This window comes from Martes martes (genome assembly GCF_963455335.1).
Source record: "Martes martes genome assembly, chromosome: 9".
Classification (NCBI taxonomy): domain Eukaryota; kingdom Metazoa; phylum Chordata; class Mammalia; order Carnivora; family Mustelidae; genus Martes; species Martes martes.
The window spans coordinates 22,966,060-22,991,536 of record NC_137896.1 but is presented as its reverse complement, the minus strand read 5'-3'; the positions used below and the strand labels follow the sequence as shown (position 1 = coordinate 22,991,536).

At 42.2% G+C, this 25,477-nt stretch overlaps 1 protein-coding gene across 1 annotated transcript in view; it reads right to left on the bottom strand.

Moving 5' to 3' along the window:
- Positions 1-7,611: 7,611 nt before the first annotated feature.
- The window catches only part of LOC308348763 (ER degradation-enhancing alpha-mannosidase-like protein 2), a 31,812-nt gene continuing 13,946 nt past the window's right edge, over positions 7,612-25,477 (bottom strand). Inside the window, exons 6-11 of the mRNA XM_080813097.1 lie at positions 24,828-25,039; positions 22,894-23,035; positions 21,485-21,609; positions 13,314-13,458; positions 9,975-10,096; positions 7,612-8,173 (exon numbers count right to left, since the gene is read on the bottom strand). Coding sequence (XP_080669223.1) covers positions 7,673-8,173; positions 9,975-10,096; positions 13,314-13,458; positions 21,485-21,609; positions 22,894-23,035; positions 24,828-25,039 — 1,247 coding nt within the window. The 3' untranslated portion in view covers positions 7,612-7,672. The remainder of the gene's footprint in view (positions 8,174-9,974; positions 10,097-13,313; positions 13,459-21,484; positions 21,610-22,893; positions 23,036-24,827; positions 25,040-25,477) is intronic.

The window sequence follows — 25,477 nt, the reverse complement described above, 5'->3', positions numbered from 1 at the left end:
GGAGAGGAGAGGAAAAAGAGGAAAGGAAAGAAACAAAAGGAAAAAGAAACAAAACGAAACCAGGGGTAGAGGGCAGGGAGAGTGATTTGCTCATCTGAGAGCATGCCTCAGAGACAAGGATCACAAGGAGATCCCTCCATGAACAAAGGACCTGGCAGGTGCATTTCCCTCCCCTGCCCCCAGCATAAACAGCCACCTGTGGGTATCAAAGCAGCACAGACACTGGCTACCTAACTTGCTTAGACCAAGCTCTGCCTGCCCACCCCTCAGTGGATCCGCCCTTCCTAGTTACACTTGTCTCAGTCCCACAGTGTCCCCTGCCCGCCCCCCCCACCCCCCCACCCCCCGCCAAGTAGACCAGGGCAAACCCTGCCAACTCCACACCTCCCAGCACAGGCACTGTGGGACCTCAGCTGCTGTGGTAGCACGGGCAAGTCTCATTTCCCAAGCAGACCCCACTGCACACCTTGTTAAAACATGCCCCACCCCTGCTGGGGACCAAACACTGCCCACAACAGGCAAAGAGAGCCTCTGCCGACAACTGGACTGAGGGGAAAAGAGACCAAGAATCAACAGCTGAGCACAGGCGACATGCATAGGAGACACTCCCTGAAGTGCCAGACCCTGGGGAACAGGGGACACTGCACTGCAGGCCACTATAGGGCTTCATCATAAGGCTGTTACTAAGACCAAGAGAAGCAGCTGATTTTTCCTAACAAAAAGTCAGACAAAAGGAGAAAGAAAAATTATCTCCCAAATGAAAGAACAGAACCAAACCACAGCAAGAGACCAAAGCAAAATGAATCGAAGTAATATGCCTGATAGAGAATTTAAAGTAATGATCATAAAAAATAAAATAAAGTAATGATCATAAAGATACTCACCAGACTTGAGAAAAGAGTGGAGGACATCAGTGAGACCCTTAATGCAGAGACAAAAAAGAACCAATCAGAGATGAAGAACACAATAAATGAAATTTAAAATACATCTGATGGGGTTGCCTGGCTGACTCAGTTGGTGGAGCATGCAACTGTTGGTCTCGGGGTTTTGGGTTTCTGAGCCCCACTTTGGGTGTGGAGATTACTTAAAAATTAAATTTTTAGGGGCGCCTGGGTGGCTCAGTGGGTTAAGCCTCTGCCTTCCGCTCAGGTCATGATCTCAGAGTCCTGAGATTGAGCCCCGCATCTGCTCAGCAGGAAGCCTGGTTCCCCCTCTCTCTCTGCCTGCTGCTCTGCCTACTTGTGATCTCTCTCTCTCAAATAAATAAATAAAAATTTTAAAACATTAAATCTTTAAAGAAATGCATTTTTAAAATGTATTATTAAATAAATATTATTTAAATCATTATTTAAGAGAGAGAGAAAGAGAGAGTGTGAGCAGGGGGAGGGGCAGAGGGAGAAGCAGACTCCCTGCTGAGCAGGAAGCCTGAGGCAGGGCTCTATCCCAGGACCCTGGGATCAGGACCTGAGCAAAAGGTAGGCACTTAACTGACTAAGCCACTCATGTGTCCAAAAAAAAAACAAAAACAAAAAAACAAAAACAAAAAAAAACCAACCAAAAAAACACAACAACACCTCCTGGCATAAATAGCAGACTAAAGGAGGCAGAGGAACAAATTAACAACTTGGAAGATGGTAATGGAAAGCATCCAAGTTGAGCAAAAGAGAGGAAAGAAAATTATACAAATTGAGTTTTGCCTTAGGGAACTCAGTAGATGTAGAAAAAGCATTTGACAAAGTACAACATCCATTGATGATAAAAACTCTCAACAAAGTAGGTTTAGAGGGAACATACCTCAACATAATGAAGGCCTTAGATGAAAAACACACAGCTAACATCATACTCAACAGTGAAAAACTGAGAGCTTTTCCCCTCAGGTCAGGAACAAGAAAAGGATGTCCACTCTCACCACTTTAATTCAGTATAATACTGGAAGTCCTAGCCACAGCTATTAGACAACAAAAAGAAATAAAATGCACTCAAATTGGCAAGGAAGAAGTAAAACTTTCACTATTTGCAGATGAAATGATACTATATAGAGAAAACCCTAAAGACTCCACCAAAAGACTACTAGAACTGATAAATGAATTCAGTAAAGTCACAGGATATAAAATCAATGTACAGAAATCTGTTACATTTTTAAAAAGATTTTATTTATTTATTTTAGAGTGAGAATGAGAGAGAGAGGGCACAAAAGGAGGGAGGTTCAGAGGGAGAAGTAGACTCCCTGTTGAGCAGGAACTCTGATGTGGGAATTGATCCTGGGACTTCAGGGACATGATCTGAGCCAAAGGCAATCACTTAACCAACCAAGTCACCCGGGCACCCGACATTTCTATATACTAATCACAAAGCAGCAAAAAGAGAAATTCAGAAAACGATCCCATTTACAACTGAATCAAAAATAATAAAATACCTAGGAATAAACTTAACCAAAGAGGTGAAAGACCTATACTCTGAAAACTATAAAACTTTGATCATAGAAATTGAAGATGACATAAAGAAATGGAAAGACATACCATGTTCATGGATTGGAAGAATAAATATTGTTAAAATGTCTATACTACCCAAAGCAATCTACATATTTAATGCAATCCCTAACAAAATGCCAATGGCATTTTTCATGCAACTAGAAAAAATAATCCTAAAATTTGTATGGAACCAGAAAAGACCCCAAATAGCCAAAACGATCTTGAAAAAGGGAAAAAACACACACACACACACAAAAACAAAAAACTGAAGGCATCACAATTCCAGACTTCAAGTTATATTACAAAGCTATAGTAATCAAAACAGTATGGTAATGGCACAAAAACAGACACACAAATCAATGGAACATAATAGGGAACTCAGAAATAAACCCACAATTATATGGTTAATTAATTTGTGACAAAAGAAGAAAAAATACACAATGGGAAAAAAACAGTATCTTCAACAAATGGTATTGGGAAAACTGGACAGCATACACCACTTTCTTACACCATTCACAAAAATAAACTGAAAATGGATTAAGGACCTAAATGTGAGACATGAGGGGGGCCTGGGTGGCTCAGTCAGCTAAGCGCCTGACTTCAGCTCAGGCCATAATCTCAGGGTCCTGGGATCAAGCCCCATGTTGGGCTATGCTTCTCCCTCTCTCTCTGCCCCTCCCCCTGCTTGCTCTCCCTGAAATAAATAAAATATTTTTTTTTAAAATGTGAGACATGAAACCTTAAAAATTCTAGAAGAGAACACAGTAATTTTTCTGACATCGACTGTAGCAACTTCTTTCTAGCTATTCTCCTGAGGCAAGGGAAACAAAAGCAAAATGAATTATTCAGGCTACATCAAAATAAAAAGTTTCTGCACAGCAAAGGAAACAATCAACAAAACTAAAAGACAACCTATAGATCAGGAGAAGGTATTTGTAAACAACATATCTGATAAAGGGTTAGTATCCAAAATATATAAAGAACCTATGCAGCTCAATACCAAACAAACCAAATAATCCAATTAGAAAACAGGCAGAAGACACGAGCAGACATTTCTCCAAAGAAGACACATAGATGAGGCGCCTGGGTGGCTCAGTCCATGAGTGTCTGCCTTTGGCTCAGGTCATGATCCCAGGATCCTAGGATCTAGCTCTGCTTCGGGGTCCCTGCTCAGTGGGAGGCCTGCTTCTCCCTCTCCCACTCCCCCTGCTTGGGTTCCTTCTCTTGCTGTCTCTCTGTCAAATAAATAAATAAAATCTTTAAAGAAAAAAAAAAAGAAGAAGGCACATAGATGGCCAACAGGCACATGGAAAGATGCTCAACATCACTCATCATCAGGGCAATACAAATCAAAACCACAGTGAAATATCACTTCACACCTGTCAGAATGGCTAACATTAACAAAACAGGAAACAACAGATGTTGGTGAGGCTGTGGAGAAAGGGGAACCCTCCTACACTGTCAGTGGGAATGCAAACTGGTGCAGCTACTCTGGAAAACAGTATGGAGGTTCCTCAGAAAGTTAAAAATAGAGCTATCATATAATCCAGCAATTGCACTAATGGGTATTTACCCCAAAAATACAAAAACACTAATTCACCTCAATGTTTATTGCCACATTACTTACAATAGCCAAATTATGGATGCAGCCCAAGTGCCCACTGAAAGATGAATGGATAAAGATGTGGTATATATACACACACACACACACACACACACACACACATATATATATATATATACCAGAATATTATTTGGCCATAAAAAAAGAATGAGATCTTGCCATTTGGAACAATACTATGGAGCTAGAGAGTATAATGTTGAGCAAAATATGTCTGTCAAAGAAAGACAAATACCTTATGATTTCACTCATATGTGGAATTTAAGAAACAAAACAAATGAACAAAGGAAAAAAGAAAGAGAGAGAGAAAAACAATCCAGGAAATAGACTCTTAACTTTAAAGAACAAACTAATGGTTACCAGAGGGGAGGTGGGGGGATGGGGAAATATGTGATGGGGATTAAAGAGTACACTTGTCATGATGAGCACTGGGTGATGTACAGAATGGTTGAATTGTTATATTGTACACCTGAAACTAATATGACACTGTTAACTATACTGTAGTTAAAATAAAAAAGCTTCATAAAATTATATATTTATATTTATATATACTACTATATATGTATATATATGAGTATACTTATCTTGATGAACACTGAGAAATGTATAGAATTGTTGAATCATTATATTGTACACCTGAAACTTATATAACACTCTATGTGTTATATAAATTAAATTAAATTTTAAAAAATTAAAATTAAATTTTAAAAAAGTTAAAAAAATGGCTGTTATAAAGACAATCAAACATATGTGTCTCCCAACTGAAGTATACAACACCAGTTATGAGCCATTTTTGCAAAATAAAAACAAAATTAAAAAATCTGAATGATGAAGCCTCTAGATCTTAATATCAATTTACAAAAAAAAAAAAAACCCCACAAAAAACGAAACTGACAACATAGTTCCTTCAAGAAACAAATTTCAATGAAACTAAGAAGTAGTTCAAGAGAATGAAAAGACAAGCCACAGACTGGGAGAAAGTATTTGCAAGACATACATGATAAAGGACTTTTTTTTTTTAAGATTTTTATTTATTTATCTGACAGACAGATATCCCAAGTAGGCAGAGAGGTAGGCAGAGAGAGAGGAAGGGAAGCAGACTCCCCGCTGAGCAGAGAGCCCGATGTGGGGCTCGATCCCAGGACCCTGGGATCATGACCTGAGCCAAAGGCAGAGGCTTTAACCCACTGAGCCACCCAGGTGCCCCTGATAAGGAACTTTTATCCAGAATATAAAAAGAACACTTTAAGTTGAACAATTAAAAAATTTGATTAAAAAGTGGCCACAGACCTTAACAGACACCTCACCAACAAAGATACACAGATGGCAAAAAGCATATGGAAACATGCTCCATGTCATGTGTTATCAGGGAAAGGCAAACTAAAATAATGAAATACTACCACACACCAATTAGAACGGCCAAAATCCAAAACACTAACAACGCCAAATGCTGGTGAGAATGTGGAGCAACAGGAATGCTGTCATTCATTACTGGCGGGAATGCAAAATGGCCCAGCCCCTTTGGCAGACAGTCTGGTGGTTTCTTACAAAACTAAACCTCCTCTTACCACATGATCTAGCAACTATGCTCCTTGATAATTACCCACAGGAGTTGAAAACTTATATCCATGCAAAACCCAGCACACAGATATTTACAGCAGCTTTATTCATAATTTGCCAAACCTTGGAAGTAACCAGGATGCTTTAGTAGATGAATGGTTTAATAAAACGGTACATTCAGACAACGTTTAAAAAAAAAAAAAATGAGCTACCAAACCTTGAAAAGATGTGGAAGAAAACTAAATGTATATTACTAAGTGAAAGAAGCCAATCTGAAAAGGCCGTATACTATGATATTCTGGAAAAGGCAAAACTATGGAGACAGTAAAAAGATCATTGGTTGCCAGGAGTTGGGGGAGAAAGGGATGAATGGGGGAAGCACAGAGGAATTTAGAGCAGGGAAATTACTCTGTATACTACAATGGTGAATTCATGTCATTACACATTTGTCAAAACCCAGAGAACGTACAAAACCAAGAGTGAACTTTAAGGTAAACTATGGACTCTGGATAACGATGTGTCAGTATAGGATCATTGATTATAACAATGTTTGGCTCTGGTAGGGGATGTTGGTATTGGGGGAGGCTATGCAGGCGTGGAAGCAATGGGTATATGGGAAATTCTCTATACATTCTGGTTAGAACTGAAATGAACCTAAAACTCTTCTAAAATATAAAGTCTACTAAAAATCGATAAATTCATTTCCTCAGTCACAGAGCCCCATTTCCAGACGTCAACAGCCCCATGTAGTGGTTACTCTATGGGACAATGCAATCATTCTAATTTTTCTATTAGAACATTCCATCAGTTCAGAATGGTCTGTAGGAGAGCACGGTTCTGTATCTTCATTGTGGTGGTGGTTACATGGGTGTCCAAGTTTGTCAAAACTTAAGAAAAAGGATGAACTGGGTGCAATTAATTGTATGTAAATTATATCTCAACAAAATTGGGTTTTTTAAAAAAATAAAGAGAAGACCTATAGACCAGAGGACAATTCAGAAACAGATCATCTGTAAATACATGTACCCTGCTTGGATCCTGATTCGAACAAACTCTACTTATAAAATAACAAAAAAATTGAGCATAATTAGAGACTTGGAGATTATTAAGGAATAACTTAATTTTTGTAGCTGTGTTTTGGAGGTACATTCTGAAATACTTAATGGGTGAAATGATCTAGTATGGATAGGGAGTTATTATCCTGTTCCCCACACTTCTGTTCACTGTCAGTTTTCCATAATTAAAAGTTTAAAACCTCACTTCCTCAGAGGCCTACCCTGCCCTCCCTGTCTAAGGTAAGCTAAGATTACCTCCCCTCATTATTTTCTATCATGCATCCCATTAGCTTCCTGGCACTTCCCACAATGTGATTTTACATTACCTACTAATTTATTTCTCTCCGCTAGAATTTAGTTTTGCCTCGTCCACACTGGCCACTAGGGCTGGGGCTGGTGTGCAACAGTGTTTGTGCTAAAGGGTGGGAGCATAGGCTTGGGCCAGATGTGACAAACCCATTTATAACCACACCGTCCCCAGAGATACCAGAAGAGGGGAGCCTTGAAAGGAAGGGAGATTCAATCATCAATCCCCCTGGGGTCTATGCAGTGGGCTGACTTTGGGTTCAGCTGTTTCTCCAACGGTATGAGAAAGGAAATTAGATTCACAATGTTTTTTTTTTTTTTAGCCATGACATCTTTTCTTTGAACCAAATCTCCCAAGACAACCTGATAGGTAAAACAAAAACAAGGGGCACCTGGGTGGCTCGGTGGGTTAAGCCTCTGCCTTCGGTTCAGGTCATGATCTCAGGGTCCCGGAATCAAGCCCCACATCACACTCTCTGCTCAGCGGGGAGCCTGCTTCCCCCTCTCTCTCTGCCTGACTCTCTGCCTACTTGTGATCTCTCTGTGTCAAATAAATAAATAAAACCTTTAAAAAAGAAAAAAACCCAGAAAAACAAGATTGTCAAAAGCAGGTTTATTGTCACAGTTCAAACACAAAAGAAAAAAAAATCGTCCAGTGGTTATGAGGAGTCCAGGAAAACCTGTCCCAGTAATGCCAACTTGGAGGTAAAGGGCTGACTCGGGCAGCTGAGCAGTGGGATTTTCGGCTTGGCAGGCTTCTTCTCCCTTACCTGGTCATGGCTTTCGGGTGAGGAGACCGTGCCTGGCCGTGTTGGCGGTTGCCACGGCCCCGAGCTCATCGTTTTTTTCTGAAATCTCGACCTGTTCCGTTTGAGGGAGTAGAATTCCCTCATCAAGTCTTCTACTTCCCACTGCTCCTCCTTCAGCCTCCGGCAGCAATGCAGGGCGGCGGGGTCGATGGGGTGTGCTTCGGTGTTGAAGATGTAACCCCCGGCCCCCAGGATGCACTCCCCATAGGGGGTTATCACCGCGTCGAAGGTGGAGCCGTTGTTGTGGATGAAGTTGGCCGGGTCGAACAGAAGGTAGAGGTATTTCACGGTCTCGGCCAGGAAGAAAGACTCCATGCGGTTGTCCAGCTTGTGGTCTCGCAGATCTTTGATCTGCCACGAGGAAGAGGGAAGCGAGTCAGAACCAGCAGCAGGGGACAGCCGATGGGGCCGCGGGGCCATTAGCGATTTCCGCTTCGCTACTGAGCAGCTGAGCGCCAACCCGGGGGGTTGGAACCCTAAAGTATAGTTATAGGGTAAGGCTTAGGGGTCACTCCTCCCGTGAAAGCGCTCTGTTGACATCCCACTTCATGAAGACTCAAAACCAAAGTCCTGATCATGGCCTGAGCGGTCCTCCGGGTCTGGCCCGGGCTCGCTCCCTTGTTCTCGCGGGTCCAGCCAACGGGCTGTTCGGTGAGCAAGCAACGCGCACACTGGCCTTGACCTTACCCTTGTTGTGACGACACACAGATCGAGTCATCCCCTTTAATGACACTAAAAATATAGCGTCATTTACTTAGCTAATCTCCCTTGATGAGCCTTAAGGTGGTTACCAAGTTTTTGCTACTGCCAGAACTAATTAGAAGTCTGTAAGAAGAAAAATTCATACTAAGTTCACAGTCATGGATGAGTAAGTTTACTTCCTACGTTTATATTTGCGTCTCAGAATTAGAGATACATTTTCTTAGAACTAATTCTCGGTGGACATTTATTTTTCACCAAAAAAATGTGACTAAAATATGGACTTGATGTACCGAGAATTATTATTTGTCAAAGGCCAAGGAGTCTGACGCCTATTCCCATCATTTGCCTTGGAAGACCTCCAGAGGGCTTTCATTTTCATGGAAATAAGTCAAATATTTTTAAGAAGTTCCCAGTGGGCTTATCCACTTTGGCTTTTCACAAAATACAACACATTAGACACTAAAACATACCACTGCTTTATTTTCTCCCTATATACATAGTTCTTTTTAAAAATATATGTATTAAATAGGTATATATTTAAATTTTATATATTTAAAATTTATATAAAATTTAAAATTTATAAATTTAAATTAAATATATATATATATTTTTTCATATTCTACTTGTAGAATATAACCATAGCACAAAATTTTGAAAAGAGAAGGATTTTTTTTTTTTTGGTCTGTTTTTAATCTCATACCCTAAAAATTCTCTGTACACTTTTTGGTAAATTTTTTTCCAGACAATTTTCCTACACATCTGGTTTTTACATGTCCATAATGATGGTTTATTAATAGCCTGCCTGCTCAGGTCCTCTAAGGATGTGACATGGCTCTTACCCTTGACCCTTTCAATTCCTTTTCCACAGAGCAGCCAGAGTGATCCTTCTAAAATACAAGTCAGACCATGTCCCTGCTCTGCTGTCAGTCCTACGACAGCTTCTCCTGTTAAGTAGAACAAAATGCAAACTCTCCCCAGCACCTCTTCCAAAGCCCTACACAATTTAGCCCCTTCCTCCCTCTGGGATTTCTCTCTTCCTCTTTCTCTTCTTGCTCACTCCACTCCAGCCATACTGGCCTTCTTTCTGTCTCCCAACTACACGTTTGTTGTTTTTCCTACTAAAATATCTGCTCAGGGGCTTGGTCTTTGTTCATTGCTAGAACCCTCGGTCTAGCATAGTGCCTGGCACATAAAAGACATTCAGAAAACATCTGTGAAACTACTGGACTATTTCATTAAGGACCACCAGGTTTGACTATAAGGCCATGGGACTCTATTTCCCTTCTAGAATCCACCGGACAGGGCTTTCCACAAAACTTTTCACAAAATGTGCCCCGATAAAATAAAGGCATATGTACATCTCTAAGGTCCCTTCAGTGCTCATACGCCAGAGGCTCGTTAGCAGCAGAGGGAGACATTTCTCAACTCTTGGGCCCGTGGAAACACTTACTGTTGCAAATCCACACTCCACCTTGCTGATTTTTTCAATGGATTCCACAGCATCTCTTCCGAGTTCTAAGAGGGTTGGGTCCCCCGTGGCACGGTAGAGGTACATTGCGCTCTCAATGAGTTCTGTAAAGTCCAAGGCAGACCCTTCTCATCCAGGGGCTGAGCAGGGAAGGCTCGGGGCCCATTTCAGGCAGTGAGAGACTCCTTCCCTCCATACCTTGTCCACAGGGCCCCAACCAGGAGGAATAGGGGATGGCTCACACAGTGCTAAATTTCCAGAGCCGATATATCCAAAGCCTGAAGTGGAGATCAGCCTTAAAACTGACCATGGACTTCCATCCCAAGGGAGAGAGAGGCAGCTAGGTTCTGGGATGGGGAGGTGGCAAAGGTTACTCCCTCTCTCCCAGTATTTGTCCTCTCCTTCTTCCTTAGTAACAGCATCCTTAACTATAGCCAGGTGTGAGACTAAGGTCCCTGACACCATAGAGGGACATATAAGGCCAGAAGTGAGAGAAGAATAAATGTCTATCTTAATTAAGCTACTACTTACTTTCTGTCACTCACAGCCTAACCTAATCCTAAAACTTAAAAGTATGAGGCCCTTTGTCATTATGAGGCCTTTTCTGAGATGGGATGGGCAAAAAGATGAAAGTCAAGATATTCAAGAGCCAATCTTCAATCGAACAAAGAAGGAGCCACCAGTTCACCAGGCCCAGAACATGGTGATAGTCTTGTCTGACTCTATATGCACAACCGGAATTGGACATTCAAACATGGGCCCCGTTTTCAGATGAATATTGGGCAACAGAAGTTGATCCTGATGAGGAAGTTTATTCTGGAGAAAAGAAAACCCAGGATGCGTTTACTACTTTCAGATATAGAGCTAGTATAGAAAAGAAAGATTTGACTTCCAGAGTGACCCCAGCAGGCGGAAGGTACAGCCCAACAGACTTTTCTACTTCTTCACCCATCTCTTCTCAGAGAGGAGAGAACTCTCCCCTCCCTAGACCAACCTCTCCTCCTGATCTCCTTCCCTGTTCCCTCCTGGGCCTTGGTCAGCACTTTTCTCCCTTTTGATTTATTACTGCAAACTCTATTTCTTACTTTTGGAAAAAAGATCTCTGCCTGTCCCCCAGTTCTCCCCCACCTCTCCCTCCTTTGCCCCCACGGGTCTCTAGACAATTGCTAATCTGAATGCTCATATTCTAAGCACAGGTGGGGGCACATTTAGTGGTAAGAGAACATGCTGGGTGTATTCAAAGAAAGAAAAGCTAGGGAAGCCTCTTGTCCTGCTGCTAGCAGGGGCTGGCTCAGTGCCCCCAGGGCCCAGCCATTTTGTTTTCTCTTTCTCATACATGGGTCTACGTTGGCTATCGTTGTTTTAATTTCTTCTATTTTGACCAACTCTCTAGAACAGGGTGACAGCCCAAGGCCTAGACTTGGACTTAGAGGGGAGGTAAAGGCCCTCAGACCCTTAGGCCAGGTTCTGTGCTACAATACTGCTGATCAGAGGCATGTACCAGAGCATAGGACACTTGTCAATCTAATGAAAGAGCATTACCTTACCTCCCATTCGCTATTGTTTTAGGGTAGGAAGAGTGACTAGCTAAGGCGATTACTGGATTCCCGGCTGTGCTGCCTTACTTTCCACTGAGGCCTTCCGGCCAGCCCATCCTGCAAATGGAACAGGGTGCCTCTGGAAGTAGTGAGCTCCCCGTCACTGGTGCTAACTGAACAAAGACCAGATAACCACCTGCCAAGGCAATGACAGGGGACCTCAATTAGAAGGCCTCTTGGGTTCCCTCTAACTCTGAGAATGCACAAGCTTCCGTCCTATGTTTAGCCCCAAACTGTCTTCATCTCATCTACTGGTACCACTGGGTAGGATACCTTCTGAGAGTCTTCTCTTTAAAAAAAAAAAAAAAAGAGGGGCGCCTGGGTGGCTCAGTGGGTTAAAGCCGCTGCCTTCGGCTCAGGTCATGATCCCAGCGTCCTGGGATCGAGCCCCACATCGGGCTCTCTGCTCAGCGGAGAGCCTGCTTCCTCCCTCTCTCTCTGCCTGCCTCTCTGCCTACTTGTGATCTGTCTGTCAAATAAATAAATAAAATCTTTAAAAAAAAATAAGTAAAATCTTTAAAAAAAAAAAAAAAAAAAGAGGGGCGCCTGGGTGGCTCAGTGGGTTAAAGCCTCTGCCTTCGGCTTAGGTCATGATCCCAGGGTCCTGGGATCGAGCCCCGCATCAGGCTCTCTGCTCCGTGGAGAGCCTGCTTTCTCCTCTCTCTCTGCCTGCCTCTCTGCCTATTTGTGATCTCTGTCTGTCAAATAAATAAATAAAATATTTAAATTAAAAAAAAAAAAGAAAGAAAAAGAAAAAAAAGGGAAAAGAAAAAGAACAGAAAAGAAAAGAAAAAAAGAAAAGAAAAAGCTGTGAGAATAAATGCATTAGAAATACCAAGAACAGCAGACTTGAGGAATCAAAGTGACTAATTTGCTCTTTGCAGTTGCTGTTACTTCCTCTTCTGTTCCCCCTCCACAAATCCCACAACAACCTCTTGAGCTGGAGGAAGGAAATGGGGTAGAAGAGGGCAGAATGGGCAGAAGGCATGAGAAGGCCTGCCCTGCAGCTCAAAGGCATTCAGGTGGGAAGGTGGGAAGAATCTAACAATGGGAACATAACCCATTTCGGGGTGGGGGATGACTGTGTGTGCTGACTAAGTTTCCTTCCTCTGGCCCCCATCCCCTTCTCCTCCTTGCAGTGTTTAGCTTTCCTGTAGTGAATCAGAGGCTCGGGGCTGGAAAGGAACTCTAAGACAGTTATTGAGTGTGTAATACCTTCCTTCTCTGAGCCTTGATTTCTGAGCTGCAAATGGGGAGGTGGACAAGACCAGATAACTCATTCTTAAGGTCCATTCCAGAATTCTAACATTCCGTATTACAGAAGCATAACTCACCTGACCCAGTGATATAGGAAGTTTGTCTACACTTCTGAAATCCCGATGGCAAGAACTCAAAAGGAGACAACCTGGCTCTTCCCTTTGCCCTCACTTGCTCAAGTTTGAAGGAGCCTAAGACTTAGCTGAGAGGCCTGGGTTCCAGTCCCACCTCATACACTTAGTCTTGGGCAAGCCAGCTCAACCCACTAAGCTTCAGTTTCTTTATCTGAAAATATACGGGTAGATCATTCCTACCAGGAAAACCACCCAGAACCACTGGAAGCATCAGATGGGAAAAAAATTAGCTTGTGAGCACTTGTGAGGCATGGAGGCTCATAGAAACATGAGGGTTTGGGATTCAGAGAACCAGAGCCTGTGGGCTGGGATGAGCCAGAGATCCTGCTTACCTGGCCGAAGCGGGTAGCCCTCTCGCTTCTCCACTGTGTATCCCTGAGGAATGTTGTAGAATTCTGGGAGCCCCCCAAACTGCTTCCATATAGTGTAGTAGTTGAGGAAGGTCCTCATGGCATTGTCAATGTCCCCAACGAGGCTCTGTAGGACAAAAGTGGTTGTCAAGCCGGCAGCCACCAGGCATAAAAACCCACATACAAAAAAGAACTCACATACCACACCCCACATACAACCTCAGGGAAGAGACAACAAAGGCTTTGGAGCCACAAAAGCCTGCAATCAAACCGAGTCACCCATTTATTCATTGTTAGGCCCTGGGCCAGACACTTAGCTTCTCTGAGCCTCATCTCTCCCATGCAAAACACAAAAACATCGAAGTTACTGTGAGGGACAGAGGTTGTATTCAAAGTCCCTGCTCAGTCCCTGGCTACTACAGTTTTTAAATAGGTAAGTCAGCTGTCTGGTTCAAAATTCTAAAAATAGGAAAAAGGTTAATTTTACTAAGTCTCACTCCTACCCCATACCCCAAATGAATCTGTGTTAGTTTGTAAACATAAATATGTGTGAGACTCTATTATTTTCCCCCACATAAAAGATCACTATTCAAACATACAGTTCTGCACTTGTTTTTATTCATTTAGCAACTTTTTAAAATTTTCATCTAAGCGCATAAAAAACTGCCTCCCCCTATCTATACAGTTGCATAGTACTCCACTGCCTGGACCACAGTTTAATTAGTTCCCTATTAACAACAGCCAGTTGGATTGGTTCCAATGTTTTGCTATTTGCTAGAACAACCAACAGTGTAATAAATAACCTTGTACATATGTCACCTCAAACACATGCCAAGTTTACCTGTAAGACAAATGTCCAGAATTAGGAATGCTGGGTCCAAAAGTATATGCATTTGTAATTTTACTAGCTGTTGCTAAGCAGCTAGTAATAGTAACATAAGCTTGCAAGGAAACATCTTTTTTTTTTTTTTTAAGATTTTTATTTATTTATTTAACAGAGGGAGAGAGAGAACAAGAAGGCAGAGTAGCAGGCAGAGGAAGAGAGAGAAGCAGGCTCTCTGCTGAGCAGGGAGTCCAATGCAGGGCTCCATCTCAGGACTCTGGGATCATGACCTGAGCCAAAGGCAGCCACTTAACTGACTGAGCCACCCAGGTGCCCCGGGAAACAGCTTTTTGACCTGACATTTTTGACATCTCCTACGGATGCCTCGTGGATAGGACAAACTTAACATTTCCCCAAGAAAGCTCTTGGTTCCCTCACTTTCCCACAAAGTTGCCTCCTTACTGTCACCTCTCCCTTCTTAGTAAACGGCACTTAGCAAATCGTAGCCATCCTTGACTCCTCCCTTCCCTCTACCCCCATATCCATTCCGTCAGCAACTCCTGTCAATTCCATTCTAAACCATCATGGTTTGTCTCTCTGTACCTCCAGCACTGCCACCCCATCTGGCCACCAGCATCTCACAATGGAATCACTTCCACAGTCCTCTCACTTCTCCCACCACTTGTTCTCATGCCCCTCTCCAGTGCTCTCTCCCCACACAGTCAGAGTAACTGCCTTCCTACAGACACCAGACCTCAGGGCTTCTCAGGGGTTCGGCATCAAGTCCAGATACCTCCCCATAGCCCTCAAGGCCTTGCATGACCTGGGCGCTGCTGACTTCCACTGACTGATCTTTCCCTCCCCTGGACTGTGGCCAAACTGCTTTTCTTTGTTTCTGATAAACACCCAACTCTTTCCTGTCTCAGGACCTTCACACATGATGTTTCCTCCACCTGGAACATCATCCCCTACCTCTGATTCCTGAAATACCAGCTTTAGCATCACATCTCTGAGAGGACTTACGCCCTCAAGTTTAGGTCCCCATCCAACATCTTCTCTCAGCCTTTCGCTTTGTGTCCTTCGTTGCAACTGACTATTTTATGCATTTGTCCGCTCAATTTTTTCTTTTGTGTCTCATACTCTCTAAACCGAACAAGGGCAGCGCCTGGAACGCAACAGGCATTCAGGTGTTTGTTGAATAAATGAATGAACAAATTGAACATATCTAAGCCTCCTTTCCTCATCTATAAAGCAACATTTACTTCAGGGTGCTGTGATAATTCTGGGTCAAGTGTCTGACACAGAAATCATTCTCTTATAAATATTTATCACCTCTGTGTGTCAGTCACACTACAAGGCACTGACTAGATGTTCAAAAAAATGTCAGTTATTAGTGTTTTTATAGTCTCACAGAGAATGAACCCATGATCCCTGGTCAAGCCAGGAAAAAGTACCACACCAAAGGAGATGAAACTCTTTCCTTCCTTATCACACCCTCTCTTTTATTTTCTTAATTTTTATTTTAGGAAATTTGAAAAATAAAGGTATAAAAAAGTCACTCTCAACCTTACCACACAGATAACATAGTTTTGATGTCTACCTTCCTAATTTATATTCTATTCAGAGTTATAGAAATTTTTTTAAAAACTTACAGGAATAAAAAGGTAATCACCTTCGCAGTAGAAGCTGTTTATATTTTTGTCTTCTATTTCATAACATAACAAAACCAAAATTCTAGAATTGTAATCAGTTTACACATAATATAATGCCTTTGTATTTTGTTACTGTTAAATCTACTTAGAGAATTTTCTAAAAATTTAATTATCACTCCTAATTTCTCACTATAGTCCAACAGTATGTTTCATTCCTTCACATTTTCTTGATTCTTGTCGCTACCTCTTCATGTAACACAGGAGTTTATAGATTAATTTCTTAAAGTTGTATAATGACCCATTCCATTAAAATGTAATTATTCAGGGGCGCCTGGGTGGCTCAGTTGGTTGAGCGACTGCCTTCGGCTCGGGTCATGATCCTGGAGTCCCGGAATCGAGTCCCACATTGGGCTCCCTGCTTGGCAGGGAGTCTGCTTCTCCCTCTGACCCTCCCCCTTTTCATGCTCTCTCTCTCTCTCTCTCTCTCTCTTATTCTCTCTCAAATAAATAAATCTTTAAAAAAAATTTTTTTAATGTAATTATTCATTTGCCCCCCCATTAGTGGGTATTTGGATCACTTTTAGGTTGTCTTTGTCATGAACTTTGTTGCTAGGAATATCTGTATACATGATGCATCTTTTCCTTTGAATTACTTTCTTGGGGAGCATGCAGAGAAATGGAATTTGGCAGGGTCAAAGGGTGTGATCAGTGATACGGCTGGATTGTACAAGAAGGTTTCCCAAGAGGAATGCAGTCACAAATAGTTTTAAGGCAATAGAGTTCTAGATCCTCTACTTTCCTAAAATGGATCTGCCTGAAAAGATGCTTGTAACACAAAGGCAGGCTATCTATTATCAGTGTTTCCTTCACAGTTATCCTTCTGCCATTTTACCTTCTCCAAAGGGTACTGACCAGCAATCTCTACCCTTCCTGTAGAACACTGTCCTGGGGAATAAAGACTTCCTGAGCACCAAACTAGGTTAAATTTAAAATACTGGTGTAGAGGGTGCCGGGGTAGCTCAGTCCTTAAGTGGCTGCCTTCAGCTCAGGTCATGATCCCAGGGTCTTGGGATCAAGCCCTGCATCAGGCTCCCTGCTCAGTGGGAAGCCTCCTTCTCCCTCTGTCACTCGCCCTGCTATGTCTCTCTCTCTCTCTCTGTGTCAAATAAATAAATAAAATCTTAAAAAAAAAAATTGGTGCAGGTGTTGAAAAAACGAAACAACTCTAACCACCGTGTAACAAATTCTTTTGCATATCAGATGGTTCCCAATACTCTGCCTTCAAAAAACTGGAAGAGGAACTGGTCAAGTTGTCAGCAGAGGGATCATTAAAAATGATTTCTGATGACAGATGATGATTATTTTCATCATATAAAGAATGAAACACATAATATTGCCATTTTTGTAGGTAAGACAATGAAATACTGGCAGTTTTATATGGATCAATCTATTAAGCCAATGATTACAAAGAACTGAATGGTGGGCACCTGGGTGACTCAGCTGGTTACAAGTCCAACTCTTGATTTTAGCTCAGGTCATGATCTCAGGGTCATGAGATGGAACCCCATGGGCTCTGCACTGAGCATGGAACCTGCTTAAGATTCTCTCTCCCCCTTGGCCCCTCTCCCTCCCTCCCTGATGCTCAAAAAAAAAAAACAACAACAAACAAACAAACCTGAATGACACTGTAATAATCCAACTTCTTCCATTCCTATCTACTTATTTATATGCATATGGCTATTCAGCACTTACAGCTACAAGATGAAAACAGGAACAAAACTTTTGATACATAACCATGTCCCATTTTAGCAATATGTGTTATTCATGCACAAATACACAAACTACTTAAAAATTAAAAAGCCCCCAAAATCTCACAAAGAAATGTATTTCTGATTAAACTGCCTTTATGTTTTATAATTATTTATCAAAAAATGTAAGCTATTAATGTTGCTTTACTCATTTACATACTAATGATAACCAAGTCAAGCAGAAAACAAATTTAATACTCAGAGCCTATGGTCACAGGAAATTCTAAAGTATCTTAAATTCCTATATATACAGAAATTTTATTACAAAGATATAAGAGGGTTTCAATAAAATTTATCTAGCATAAAATATAACAATTAGTATAAAATCTTGTTGGAGGAGGAGAATGAAAATATGAGTTTGAGGAGAAAAAGGTTAAAAACATGCAGGGGACTCCACGGTTCTTCAAAATTCTTTTAGTGGGCATCCAAGCAACAGAATTTAAATATCTTAGAAAAGCTGGACCTATATTTAACATTGTCAACAAGTCTTCTCTGAGCCTGTTTCCCCATCTGTAAAATAAGAAGGCTGGCTAAAAGTACATGATGGGGGACTAGTATATGAATTGCAGTATATCAATTTAATGGAATATATTCATCTGTTAAAAAGAAGTAAAATTGAGGGGCGCCTGGGTGGCTCAGTTGGTTAAGCATCTGCCTTTGGCTCAGGTCGTGATCCCAGAGTCCTGGGATCAAGCCTGCAATGGGCCCCCTGCTCACTGGGGGTCTGCTTTTCCCTCTGCCCCTCCCTGTTACTCGTGATCACTCTAATAAATAAAATCTTAAAAAAAGTAAAACTGACCTATATGTATGAATAAAGAATGCTCCCCAAGACATATTCAGTGAAAAGGTACATGATATATTCCTATCTATGTAAAGAAAAAAGGTAAATATAAATTATGCATACGTTTATGCATACAGATTTCTAGAAAGCTATACACAAAACTGTAATACCAGCTCGACTGTGGAGGGCGTCTGTGTGGGGGGCTCAAAATTTACTTTTCACTGTATTCCTCTGTGTGCTTTTAAAATTTACCACCATCTACATGATATTACCTTTTCTTAAAATAAAAAAAGAAACTAGCTTGTAAAAATATTGTGGTATACATAGGGGCCTGTTAGATGGACTCCAAGATCCCGCCCTCCCAGCTGTGACTCCATCAGCTCATGTAATGGAAAACAATAATGATGGCACACAGAGCAACCCCAGCTGCTTTCACATCTTTTCTCAGGCCCACTGTCAAGAATGAAGAGATTTGACAGAATTGTCCAGTGGAGAAACAGTTGTTGCCCATGGCGGTTACCGCCCAGCCTGGAAAGACACTTCCTACTTCATTTTAAATGGTATCACATGTCACAGCACACTGGAAGCTCAGTTCCTGACACCTTAAAGCTCCCTTTGGAAAATTCAGCGTGGCAGAGTCTCAAGTCTGTCTAATTCACTCTGTCTCTCTTCTGTCTCCAACCCAAGTATTCAAGCAACTAAAATACCTTATTTGGCTTATACCAGAATGAACCTGCTTTGATCCTTTCTTGATTAAACTCTTCAGAGTGTAGGGATAAAGGGTACATACCTCAATATCATAAAGCTATCTACGAAAAACCCACAGCAAATATCATTCTTAATGGGGAAAAACTGAGAGCTTTCCCCCTAAGGCCAGGAACATGCCAGGGATGTCCACTATCCCCACTGCTATTCAGCATAGTACTAGGAGTCCTAGCCTCAGCAATCAGACAACAAAAAGAAATAAAAGGCATCCAAATCAGCAAAGAAGAAGTCAAACTCTCATTCTTTGCAGATGATATGATACTTTATGTGGAAAACCCAAAAGACTGCACCCCAAAACTTCTAGAACTCATATAGGAGTTCAGCAAAGTGTCAGGATATAAAATCAATGCACAGAAATCAGTTGCATTTCTGTACACCAACAAGACAGAAGAAAGAGAAATGAAGGAGTCGATCCCATTTACAATTGTACCCAAAACCTTAAGATACCTAGGAATAAATCTAACAAAGAGGCAAAGAATCAGTATTCAGAAAACTACAGAACATTTACGAAAGAAACTGAAGAAGACACAAAGAAATGGAAAAACATTCCGTGCTCATGGATTGGAAGAACAAATACTGTGAAAATGTCTATGCTACCTAGAGCAATCTATGCATTTAATCCAATCCCTATAAAAATACCATCAACTTTTTTTCCATAGAAATGGAACAAATAATCCTAAAATTTGTATGGAACCAAAAAAGACCCCGAATAGCCAGAGGAATGTTGAAAAAGAAAAGCAAAGCTGGTGGCATCACAATTTCGGACTTCAAACTCTATTGCAAAGCTGTAATCATCAAGACAGTATGGTACTGGCACACAAACAGACACATAGATCAATGGAACAGAATAGAGAGCCCAGAAATGGACCCTCAACTCTATGGTCAACTAATCTTTGACAACACAGGACAGAATGTCCAATGGAAAAAAGACAGTCTCTTCAACAAATGATGTTGGGAAAATTGGACAGCCACATGCAGAACAATGAAACTGGACCACTTCCCTACACCACACACAAAAATAGACTCAAAATGGATGAAAGACCTAAACATGAGAGAGGAATCCATCAAAATCCTTGAGGAGAACACAGGCAGCAACCTCTTCAACCTCAGCCACAGCAACTTCTTCCTAGAAACATCACCAAAGGCAAGGGAAGCAAGGACAAAAATGAACTATTGGGACTTCATCAAGATCAAAAGCTTTTGCACAGCAAAGGAAACAGTCAACAAAACCAAAAGACAACTGACAGAGTGGGAGAAGATACTTGCAAATGACATATCAGACAAAGGGCTAGTATACAAAATCTATGAAGAACTTATCACACTCAACACCCAAAGAACAAATAATCCAATCAAGAAATGGGCAGAAGACATAAACAGACATTTCTACAAAGAAGACATCCAAATGGCAAACAGACATGTGGAAAAGTGTTCAACATCACTCACCATCAGGGAAATACAAATCAAAACCATAATGAGACACCACCTCACACCAGTCAGAAAGGCTGAAATTAACAAGTCAGGAAATGACAGATGTTGGCGAGGATGCGGAGAAAAGGGAAGCCTCCTACACAGTTGGTGGGAATGCAAGCTGGTGCAGCCGCTCTGGAAAACAGCATGGAGGTTCCTCAAAAAGTTGAAAATAGAGCTACCCTACAACCCAGCAATTACACTACTGGGTATTTACCCCAAAAACACAAATGTAGAGATCTGAAGGGCCATGTGCACCCCAGTGTTTATAGCAGCAATGTCCACAACAGCCAAACTATGGAAAGAACCTAGATGTCCATCAACAGATGAATGGATAAAGAAGATATGGTGTTTATACATGATGGAATATTATGCAGCCATCAAAAAATGAAATCTTGCCATTTGCAACGACATGGATGGAACTAGAGGGTATTATACTAAGCAAAATAAGTCAATCAGAGAAAGACAATTATCATATGATCTCACTCATATGTGGAATTTGAGAAACAAAGCAGAGGATAATAGGAGAAAAGAGGAAAAAATGAAACAAGATGAAACCAGAGATGGAGACAACAAAAGAGTCTCTTAAGACTCTCCATCTCAGGAAACAAACAGGGTTTCTGGAGGAGAGGGGGGGTGGGAGGGATAGGGTGGCTGGGTGATGGACACTGGGTAGATTATGTGCTATGGTAAAGGCTGTGAATTGTGTAAGACTGAGGAACCACAGACCTGTACCCCTGAAACAAATAATGCATTACATGTTAATAAAAAAACAGGATTAAGTTAAAAAAAAAAAAAAAAGCCTGCTTTGTCAGTTCCAGAAAAAAAAAAAAACCCACCTCTCTGATCATTCCTACCTGAAGACCAGGCCAGTAGGCCTCTAGGGACTGGAAGACTGGCATGGACACAGTCCCCTTGTACATCTGCACCCACAGGTACCAGTCATCGAAGCGGGTGTAATTCCGAATGGCTGTGTTATATTCTGCAGAGGAGATGCAGTAAGACACATCAGTGATCATGAAGATGAAAGGCAGGTCTTGACCCCAGGAGCACAGACTTACACTTTTGGAAGACCATATGATGGTGTAGCTTCAAAGCAGACTAGGAAGCAACAAGGCACAGAGAAAAGAGCATGGGTTCTGGAGCCAAACCTCCAGACTCAAATTCCAGCTCTAGCTTTATCGCTTGCTAGCTGTGACTTTGGGTAAGGTTTTCCTTCTTAAGCCTCAGTTTCATTATCTCTAAAGTGGAGAGAGTAATGGTACACACCTCATGGGATTGTTCAGTCATTCATTCACTCAATAACATTCACGGCGCATCTACTAGGTACAGGTACCTACAGGGTAGCAAACAAGACAAAACGCAAGCCCTGGGGCCCTTACATTCTGCTGGGAACTTGAACTTACACTTCTGTCTAGATTGTAAGTTCATGAAGGGCAGAACTTTGTTTTGCTCACTGCAGAATCCTCAATGCTACAATAGTGCATAATATATATGCACAATAAATTATTATCCAAATGAAGTACCAAATACACATGCAAATTAATAAGACAATCTCAAATAGCGCCATAAGGATGAAATGAAATAGTTGGGTGCTTGCGTGGCACTAGACAGATCAATGGTACTAAGTATCTGCTGAATAAGTGAATGGTAGCCCTAACAGTAACTATTACTAGGTGCTCAACAATTCCTCGATTTCATTATTATTAGTGTCCAAGGGCCTAGAGGACAAAACACTTTTATTCCACAAGCATTAATCAACCACCTACCTCACGCAAAGCACTGTGGGGGACAGAAAGATGAATATGGCATAGACCCTGCACTCAGTGGGAAGAGCTGTTAGCTGTGAACAAAAGCTGACTCTACAAAAGGTACTGAAGGCCCTTAGTTCTAAGGAGGGATCAAGCTGCTTCGTGGGCAAGGTGACACTGCAGCTGGGCCTTAGAGGGTGAATGGAATTTGGACACATGAAGACAGGGAAAAAAGGTATTCTAGGCAAAGGGAACCCATGTGCAATGGTCAGCAAATAAGAAACCCAGGGCCACACACAGAGAACGGAGCACAGTTCACTGGGATCTTGCAGGAAGGCCTGAAGAGCTACAGTGGGCACCAAGGGGGCAATGTTCAGTCCATCCTGGCTCTGAATGCAGACTCGGGTGCTCAGAACAGATGCTGTCCGCACTTGGGAGCAATTGAAAATTTCTAAGTAAATCACCTGTTGATGGGAAAAATCATGGCAAAAGCCTCCCTACCCCACCCTTTTTACCTAGGAACATGGCCATGAGTTTCTTATCCTGAAGCAAAATGGCTCCTTTCACCAGGTACTCGAAGTAGGAGTCCACGCCAGCCCCGATGCCCGAGTCTTGTGCCACCCACTTTCCAGTGAGCACATCGATATGGTTGCCAACCTGGGAGGAAAGAGACACATACACAAACACATACTCCCAAGGGAGGGCTCAAGACCAAACATGGATCTCCCCATACCCGTGACTGGCCAGTCAGAGGCAAGGCAGGCAGCCCGATACTATCAGAAGACATGCAGGCTATCGGGGTGTGGGGTTGGGAGGCCACAGACTCCTATCGGTATCAGTCACTGATTTGGGGAACTGCTCCAGGTAGTTTTAAGTTCTGGAACTTCCAGCTAAAGGCAAACAGAGCAGACCCTGGGCAACAGAGAAGGCCTGCAGGGAGAGACACTGTCAGAAGACAGGCCATGGTAAGGGCTGAGAGGATATGAAGTCCACTGTGGTGTTCCAGGGCTGGAGAAAAACCTGCTGGTGTTGGACCTACTAAGGGAGTTACTGTAGGTCTCCACAGTAGCATCTTCTTAAGGGATTTTCAAGGATTCCTCATACAAGTTTCACTTTTCAAGCTTAGAACCAGACTTGCATAAAATGTGTCCCTGCTTGAATCACTTTCAGACAACTCAGTCTTTCCAAGTTATAATGACTCACCAAAAGTATATTAGTACATCAGCATTACTGCTCCAGTAACTGAGGATCAGAGAAGTTGAGTGACTCGTCCAGGGTTGCAAAGTTTCAGTGTAGCAAGGCCAGGGATCAAACCCAATTCTGACTAAATCTAGTGCTATTTCCTGGATAGCTTTGGCTCCATTACTGTTAGTTTCACTGGATTATCTGATTTAAGAGCTGAAACCAGCCTTAGAGATCATCTGGCTCAAAGTGTGTTCAATCTCCATGGGTTCATAGGTATTGGAGAAGAAAGGGAAGTTCTGGGGTCAAATAAGTTTGGAAAATAGTGAGTTAAGCCAAGTTAAATAGATTTACTTACCACAGGATTTCATAACCTTTAACCTATTCATGTTCATTATGACGTTAAAAAAAAAAAAAAAAGACACTACAGTTGGCCCTCGAACAATGTAGGGATTGGGGTGCCGAGCCCCATATAGTTGAAAATCTGTATATTAACTCCTGACTGTCCAAAAACCTAACCACCAATAGCCTGCTCTCAAGTGGAAGCTTTACTGATAACATAAATAGTCAATTAACACATAACTTTGTATGTTATATGTATTATGTACTGTATTCTTACAACAAAGTAAGCTAGAGAAAAGAAAGGGAGTGTTATTAAGATCATATAGGAAAAAAAAGATAAAAATAAAATAAAAAAGATCATATAGAAGAGAAAACATGTTTATAGTACTGCATTGTAAAAAAAAAATCTGTGTCTAAGTGAACCCACACAGTTCAAAACTGTGTTTCTCAAGGGTTAACGGTCTATGTAGTATTCCCCAAACTTAATTGACTAGGAATTACTTTTTTCATAGAACAGCTAACCACTCAACATCTCCCAGCACTGGTGTTCCAAGAAACCCAGTTTAACAAACACAAATAGACAGTAAAAATGAGGGCCAGATGGGCTGGCCATCCAAGGTCACCATGTGAGTCATGGGCAAGAAGCGTATGACCCGCTTCCTAGAAATCAAGAAGCTCAAGGAGTCAAACCTCAACATGGACCCCCTCCCTGACAGAAGGTGTGCTCTCTTGCTCTCGTGCTCTCTTTCCGTGCCAAAACTTGAATTGGAAGCTTAACTTTCAGCGTCCTGATGCAAAGTCCTGGGTCACTGCTGAGGTCACCCTAAGTGTCCCTTGGTTGGGCTGCAACTTACTGCTCGAGTCTTACAAGCAGGGGCTACAGTGGCCGACTTGACTCAGACAGAAAAGGTGGCAGCCGACCTACCAGCCCAATATCCGACCGGCTCTCCCAGAGGCGCATGAGGGCCACTCTGGCCACATCTTCAAACACGGGGTCACCAGTGAGGCTGCTCAGGGTGGCAAATTCCACAATGAAGGTCCCAATGCCTGCCGTACAGGTGACAGGGGTTTCTCCCGGGTTCACACCATGAAGCAGGTTCACCGTTCCATACGGCATGCCAGTGGGGGTCTGAAATGCTAAATATATAATAATAATCACAAAATAATGATCTCAGACAGGAGTGGGGACATAGGGATGGTTCGACACACAGGCCCAAACCCGAGGCCTCAGCCAGCACTTCCCTCTCGATCTCCTGGGTGATCTGCTAGAGATGAAGACAGGGATAGAGGTCATGACTACAGGCCGTTGGTGGCCACCTAACCCAGATGCTGTCAAGCACTGATCAGTGGGGCCCTCGGGCTCTAGCCCATGATGAGGAGGAAAGCAGCAGGCTGTGCTCCAGGCTGCCATGCCCAGGCAGGCCTACTCTGGCTAGAGCAGCTCCATTTTTAAGTATTTTACACAATGCCTCCAGAGGCCAGGCAGGAAACGTAGTGGGAGGAATATAGGGTTTAAGCCATAGGAAGCGGCTGGGCTTGTGGCACCCTGAAGAGCATGCGCCATGAGAAGCCCTT